This window comes from Solanum dulcamara, chromosome 2, assembly GCF_947179165.1.
Source record: "Solanum dulcamara chromosome 2, daSolDulc1.2, whole genome shotgun sequence".
Classification (NCBI taxonomy): domain Eukaryota; kingdom Viridiplantae; phylum Streptophyta; class Magnoliopsida; order Solanales; family Solanaceae; genus Solanum; species Solanum dulcamara.
This window is the reverse complement of record NC_077238.1, coordinates 10,454,145-10,461,932: the sequence shown is the minus strand read 5'-3', so window position 1 is coordinate 10,461,932 and position 7,788 is coordinate 10,454,145. Positions and strand designations below refer to the sequence as shown.

Genomic DNA, 7,788 nt, shown 5'->3' with positions numbered 1-7,788 from the left:
GACCCAACCCAATTCAATTTTTACTAGCTTTTATTTTGACAAGATTTCTCATGAGTTAATTTGAATTATATATCAACTTAATTTTTAATGGATTAAGCTAATAAATGAGATGATCAATAATCCGTCCAAACTCAGAAACACATTAGATTACAACATTGCACTTAATTATCATACATCAAACCTCAAAACAAATAAAAATATCATAATGTTAACATCAAACTTTTGAAAGAAAAAAAAAAGGAGAGAGAAATTCGTATGACAGTTATGTACCATTTTTGTCGATGACATTAAATGATCAATTAAAGGTAAGTTGTTCAATGGAGGAAAGAGGAAGTTTTTGGTTCAATCATGTCAAGAAATAAAAGGTTGTGCAAATATATGGCACTCTAAAGAAATAAAGTTGGAGCATATCAAATATTCATTATTAGACCAATAATATAGAAGTCCATCTCACATCTTGTCATTAAAGGGTGAGTAATTTAATTTTTTCATGGTCGTTAATTAAAATTTTTAGAAAATGAGGAAAATAATTTTACCAGTAGAAATAGAAAAAACAAGTTCTATAATGACATTTCACATTTAAATGAAAAGGTACCCAATTAGTTGGCTATTTTGATCAACTTTACTCGGAGAAATCCTTACACAAATAGCCGATAGAATTCACTGCCTATCTTTTCATTTAAACTACCCAACTATTTAAACTAAAAATCACAAATAAATGTATAAGTATACAATGGAAAATAAGTAGGGCTAATTTTAAATATATTATATATATATATATAATAAAGTAATTTATTTATAACAAATATAGTCATTCTTTATTTACATAAAAAAAAAAGAAGCCAAAAGTTATAGAAATTATACACTGACTATAAAATATATACCTTGTCAAAAGTCATAAAAAGTATACATTGATTATATAATATAGATTAACTATACATGAACTATACAAAGATTATACATTATGATACATTCAAAAAGCTGAATATAGCTTAATTATATATGAAGTATACCTTGGCTATACAAGAAGTACACACTGACTATTTAATGTCGCTCGAAACGATTAATATTTGCGGTACGTCGATGTTTTTTTATTAAAAAAAAAAAGAAGAAGAAGAACAAGAAGGAGAAGACGAAGAAGGAAGAAGTCATTAATGACGAAATTGAAAGGATGAGGAGGAAAATATTCATTCAATTTCGATAATTTTAAAATTGGGCTAATATTTTGGTGAAGAAAGGGCCGAATGGCTACTTTGCATAAATATCCAAAAAAGTAAACAATAAATTTGAACGACTATTTGTATAAAGATTCCCGGTACATATCTAGCCCAAATAGTGTCAGGCCAAAATACCCATTTTCATTTGGGCTTATATTCACTGAAGTCCACAAAATCTTCTTCTCTTCTTCATCTCCATTCTTCCCCGAAAACCTCAGCTAAATTCCCAGATGCCTGTACTGATAACTGATAAACCCAAGTAGATATCGAAGAAGAAGAAGTCGGAATACCTGTTTAACCAAGCAAAATTTGAGCTTCCTCCGAATCCCATTTCAAGTTTTTGAAGTTTCTGTTATAAAAATGCTTAGCCTAGGAAGTTATCCAAGGCAACCCCAATGTTGTGCCAGCCCAAATTCACAATTTCTTCCTCTTTTTCCCCAGATTCCTCAAACCCAGTTGTTTTTTACCTCAAATAGAGTGACCCATCTAAGCATTCGTCATCTTCTGTGGCAAAAACGAACTGGGGTGTGCGTTTTTGCACGAAAGGATGAAGAAAGAGGTGGCAATGGTGTGGTAGAAATGGAAGAAATTGAGGATTTTGACGATGACGATGTTGATGTGGATGATTTTCTTGGGGATGAAGATGAAGATGATGATGATGATGAGGTAATTATTCCATTAAGAAATATGAAGAAATGGTTAGAAAACAAGCCTCGTGGGTTTGGAGTAGATAAAGAGTATGATACTTCAGTTGAAGATAAGTTGATGGAAGAAATTGAGCAGAGTAGAAAAGCTCAGCTTGCTAATATCAATAAGCTCAAGAACAATCCAGTTAAAGCAAATACCAAACCAGTTCAGCAGGATAAAGGTAACTTCTTTTGAACATTTGGTTTTGTAAATTTTATAAGTCTGCCCCGCAAAGGTACGGGTAAGGTCTGGGCTCCCTAGACTCCCTAGACACGACTTCTTGTTGTTGTATGTGTTATGAGCCTTCTGCTGGGCATAGGATCCCTATGATCTTGGTAGGGGGAAAATATGAAATCATCTAAGAATGCAACTGAAATGATGGGAAACAATGAACAAATTATGTATTTGTTCATAGTAAATTACCCTTGAGAGTGAATTGTTTATCACCTTAAGGACTTAATATGAGCTGAGCATTGTGATACCTATTAACATAGTCGGAACTCCTATTGTACCTATAATTTGGAATTTGGAATTTGTTCTGCCAAACTTGTATTATACTAGGAATGTAGATTCTTTTATAGTACTAAACATCTTATATAGGAGTATTGGAGAAATTAAATTAACGATAACTACTTTTCTCCGATTACTTTAGAGAAATCTGCTGATTATTGACTCTACCGCCACCAAAACCATCTGCATAAGCATCTGATACACCTTGTTTAGTCAAAAATTGGACCATGCCAAAATCCATTATTGAATTGGAGTTTGTGCAAGGCTGGAACAGCGGAAGGGCGGGGGTTTGGCAAGAAATCCTTAAAGATTTGGAATATTATATCTCAGGGCTCAGGCCATTTAGTGGACTGTCTGAACTTGAAAGAAATAGCAGAATTTTTAAGGCGAAAGAGAAACATACACAGCCTTAACAAAGATATAATTTTTTTGTTAGCTTTTGGGTGCAATCTGGTTATTGTACATGGTGTAGATGTAATGCTAGCATAGATGGATTGCACAACCTGTAATCATGCCTGTTGCACTGGCTTAGTATAAAAATTTACTAATTCTTTTATTACTTATCAAACAATAGTAAGCAGATAAAGGAATATCTAACATAACTTTTAAGTTTTCCCCTTTTTAATTTCCTCTTATTTCTCTGTAATTGCTCATTCTTAACTCTAACCAACATTTAAAAAGCATTAAAACTCTATCAGGGGTGAATTTGGTCTATCTCAACCCAAGTCAGACGTATGAGCTAGAGTTTGGAACTAAAGTTATGAATGTTATGGAATCAAATAGCTTTAACTAGTTCAGTGATCAGCAGTATTATCCGTAGATGCTTCGTGTAGAACAAAAGAGTTTGGAGAGACCTCATGGAGCTTCAATGACTTCTGCATCTTCTACTCTTTTTAAATTGTGCTTTTTACCATGTTTCTAGCATCGCAGTATTTCACTTAAGCCCTATAATTTCTAAAGTTGTTCAGGATGAACTCCGTGTGCGCTTGGTCAATATTCCGAAGAAAATGAACATTGATAAAGATCTACGAGTGGCTTTCAAAGGAGTTCCAGGAATAACTAACATAGTCCCAGTCGTGACTGGGAACAAGAAGACCAGGAATCCTATTTGCAAAGGCCTGGCCTATATTGACTTCAAGTCTAAGAATGAAGCACAAAGGTAATGCTTTAGAATTGGAATTTATACCTCGATTGTCTCTTGGTCTTGCTCTGCTTTGTGTTGTTTATGGCTATACGGAAGAAATAATAGGGTGAAGCTCGTAACATGACCAATTAATTAGTATCACAACAACACGTACACTAATGCTTTTTAGACTTTCTGTTGATTTTTGTTTCTTGCCATAGTTTAGAGATATAATTAAAATCACAGGTTAGTAAAATCTTGTGCGACTTTGTATGTGTATTAGGTTATCTACCTTATAATAGCAGTTTGTTTGAAAAATTAGACCAGGTGCCTATTTAATCTTTACCTTTGCATTCTTTATGAAACTATAGAATGTTTGTAATTGTAGATTTGTGCAAATGTTTTCTGGACGAAGTATAAGTTTTGGTAAGGTCCAGAAGCAAATAAAGTGTGAGATGATATATCCCGGATCACTGAAGTCCACAACTAAACAGTCAATTGATGAAATTAAGTATACTCCTGAACAAGAAATACCTGATCTGCACGGAGACCAGGATGATGATTTTGACACAAATATCCTCTCGGATTCAGAGGAAAACATCTCCACTGACCACAATGTTGCAGAGGTGGAGGATTTATCAGCATACACGAATGATTATGTAGAAAATTCAGAAACTTTATCTGCAGAGTCTACATCGGGTGATGAGCAGGATGTTGGAGAAGATGAATTCTCAGAAAAAAAGAAAGTTGAAGCAAAGGAGAAGAAGAAAAAGCCTAAGCAAAAGAAAGAGAAGGTCTCAAAATTGAATATTCCAGGATCTGCACGCAAGTAAGCTATAAGCTCATGATATAACATACTTCTGCACTCATATTTAAACTCATTGCTTTGGTTTCGCTTACCAACTGCTGCAAATGTCATGCAGGTTGAAAACTAAGGAGAAAGCTGTACTCACTGGAGTTTTATCCAAATATGCACAAAAGAAACCATCTTGACTCTGAAAAAACCCAAGCTAACAATGGCCAGCATTCACATTTCTGTAGCAACAGTAGCTGGGGTTATCGTTTTTGCAGTCATTCATTTTTGTAGATTTACTATTCACTTCAATATTAAGGTCAGGTTTGTTGATTTCTTGTATGTAAATGTTAGTATCTGAATGAAGTAATGGAAACAAATTGTGCGTTCACGCATAATGTTGGGTTTTCTTTGGCTTGAGAAGTAGGTTTTACAATGTTTGATGAATGTGAAAGGCATTTCACAATTCTTTTGGAATCATTTAAAGATGATCCAATTCTGTCCCAGTTTCTTCTTTCTATGAGACATTGCACGTAAAAACTCAATATATGTAGACATTGACCATTCAACAGATAGGAATTCATGGAAGGTATTATGCTATCATCAGAACAGGTTTGAGTGAAATAGCAAGCACTAAGAAGAAAAAGATCCACATGATGCAGGGGCCTTAGTGGAATGAAGAACGTCTGCAAGTCTAGGACTGATAGAATGAGGGTTGAGAAACTCGTTTACACGAGCTAAAACCAACGATTAACATGATGCATACCTCAAATATTCACCGCCCCAATTGCTTTAAGGAAAAAACAATCTCTTACAAATGCATTCTGCATTTTTGTCAGCAGCCTAAATAATGCTTCTGCATTCGAGAAGATTAGCCTTTTGAAGGGAAAACCAGCAACCAGCTAGTAGTAGTTCCATATATCTATCAGACTATCACTCTAGTAAAGTTTTGGTAGAAGACCCAATGCATCTGAACCATGACAGACATTCATATAGTTCACCCAACTAATTGAGATTAATAACTGGCTAAGCGATTAATTTTTCATCAAATGAATAATTTTTCTTATAATGTGTCATGGTTGAACATGAACACAAATGCCACAGCTATTCATCCATAAAACCTAACAATTTTATCTATCCATATGATACTAGGAAATTTGCAACTAAAACATAGCTTAAATGCAGCTTCCTCTAGCAACAGTTTTCTACCATGCATTCAAAGAACCAAATTGCACACAGTTCATATGCTCCAAATCTATCAAAAGCCAGAAATACCCAAATCAACTTCTGTTACTTCTACTTTAGCAAGATTATCACGAATCAGTCTCACTAAAAGAGTGATGAACTAAAACCATTCGGAAAATTTCTTAAAGCCACAAACTGATTTCTTTTCTTCAGCAAAGATAAGCTGGGAGCTTATGCAGATAAACAACTTACTCATAACATAAGCAATGAAAACAGTTCTACTATGAATTCATGAGATCCAAGATTGCATACATTTCAATAATCAAAATCGACCAAAAGCCACAAATACCCGAATCAACTTCTGTTACTTCTACTCTAGCAATATTATCATGTATCAGTCTCGCTAAAAGAGTGATAAACTAAAACCATTCAGAAAAATCCTCAAAGCCACAAACTGATTCTTTTCTTCAACAAAGATAAGCTAGGATCTTATGCAGATAAACAACTTACTCATAACATAAGCAACGAAAACAGTTTTCTACTATGCATTCATGAGATCCAAGTTTGCATACATTTCAATAACCAACATCTACCAAAAGCCACAAATACCCAAATCAACTTCACTTACTCCTCTACTACAAACAGTGTCATATGTCAAGCTCTTCAAAATTTAAAGAGTGAAGTGACAAACTATATCCATTCAGAGAAATACTAAAAATAACACAGTGCTTATTAAAACAAATATAAAGGCTAAAACTGTCAGCGAAGATAAGCTGGGATCTTGATACGGATAAACAACATACTCATAACATAAGCAATGACAACAAACACAATCCCAGCTGATGCAAAAGAAACCTTGACACTCTTTTCTCGGTTTTTATCAAGTGCCAAATCCAAAAGCACAATCCCAATACCACCTAGTACAAACATGAATCCAGAAGAGAGCCCTTCAATAATATACTGACCATTAACTCGACCCGGAAGAAAAACCACAGGTTTAACAGCTCCTGTGAATCGGTCTTGGGTTGATCCAATTCCCGGCGGTTCAACAATGACGTCATAGACGATGCCAGAGACAACCATGAAGTAGGTAAGAAGGATAAGGCTGAAAACTGTCATGGCGGAGGGAAGAGTCACCGTTGGGATTCTCAGGCGGAGCTTCGGAGGGCGGAGGAAGGAGAATGGGAGAATACGGAGGATGTGGAAAATTGGGTCGATGGAGTAGTCATCAGACGGATCGGAAAGTTGGGTTCTGGTGGTGGTTGATGCCGATTGGGTTTCGGATTTGGGTGGCATTCTTGATTTTCCGGCAGTGGTTTGCGGTGGAGGAGGGTGGCCCTGGGTCAAAAAGATGGACGAGTAGGTTTGCTACAATTTATGGTGGATTTGCAATTAACAGAGTGCGAGTGTAATTTGGGGGAAAATGCACGGATAGCAATTTTATTTTTATTATTATTTTTTAAAAAAAAGGACAATATCAAAAAAATATAATTAATTAACTTAAATTGAAAAAATAAAGCCCAAAATTTACATTACAATTTTTAGCTTAAAACATAATAGCTCGTTCCCGATAAGAAGATTCTTAAATTGGGGTTGGGGAATTCTTAGAAGCTTTTCGTGATACTTAGTTAAGGTTCATAGCAAGATCATTACTGTTACTGTTAGTTGTTTGATGCACAATTTAATTCATAGAGAAATAAAAATATATAATATAGTCCAAAATTTAAATTGCAAATTCTAGCCTAAAATATAATAGCCCATTCCCGATAAGAAGATGCTTAAAAAGGGGTTGAGAATTCTTAGAAGCTTTTCGTGATACTCAATTAAGGTTCATAACAAGATCACTAGTGTTTGTTGTTTGATGCACAATTTAATTCATAGAGAGACATGGACATGAAAGAACAAAGTGGAATATCAACACGAGAGGAGATCGATAAAGCAGTACAAGGAGAGAAAGAAGGACCTACATATGATATTTATGATCTAGAAAAGACTTACGATAAAGTCTCTAGGAAGGTTCTATGGAGATGGAAGCTAAAGATATATTAGTGGCTTATGGTGATCAAAGACATGTATATGTACTAGAGGTGTTAATAATTTTAAATAAACATGATAGAATCGATCGAATCGAATTGTACCAAATCAATTTTTAGATTTTCTGAAATAAAATCGAAGGTTCAATATAAATCTATAATTGTTCTAAATAATTAGGGTGGATTTTTTATATTATAAAAAAGTCCAACAATTTTTTAGAGCACTTTTCAGTTTGGTGG

General features: G+C 34.5%; 2 protein-coding genes across 2 annotated transcripts; one reads left to right on the top strand and one right to left on the bottom strand.

Annotated features, from left to right (window-relative positions):
* The first annotated feature begins 1,409 nt into the window (after positions 1-1,409).
* LOC129880296 (uncharacterized) lies at positions 1,410-4,728 on the top strand. The gene is made up of 4 exons (XM_055954269.1): positions 1,410-2,085; positions 3,375-3,573; positions 3,926-4,366; positions 4,461-4,728. Exons 1-4 carry the CDS (start codon positions 1,578-1,580, stop codon positions 4,528-4,530), a joined length of 1,218 nt encoding a protein of 405 aa, XP_055810244.1. The 5' UTR covers positions 1,410-1,577; the 3' UTR covers positions 4,531-4,728.
* Positions 4,729-6,033: 1,305 nt separating this feature from the next.
* LOC129875293 (uncharacterized) lies at positions 6,034-6,938 on the bottom strand. The gene has a single exon (XM_055950749.1). The coding sequence runs from the start codon at positions 6,809-6,811 to the stop codon at positions 6,275-6,277; it is 537 nt and encodes a 178-aa protein (XP_055806724.1). The 5' UTR covers positions 6,812-6,938; the 3' UTR covers positions 6,034-6,274.
* Between the last annotated feature and the right edge of the window lie 850 nt (positions 6,939-7,788).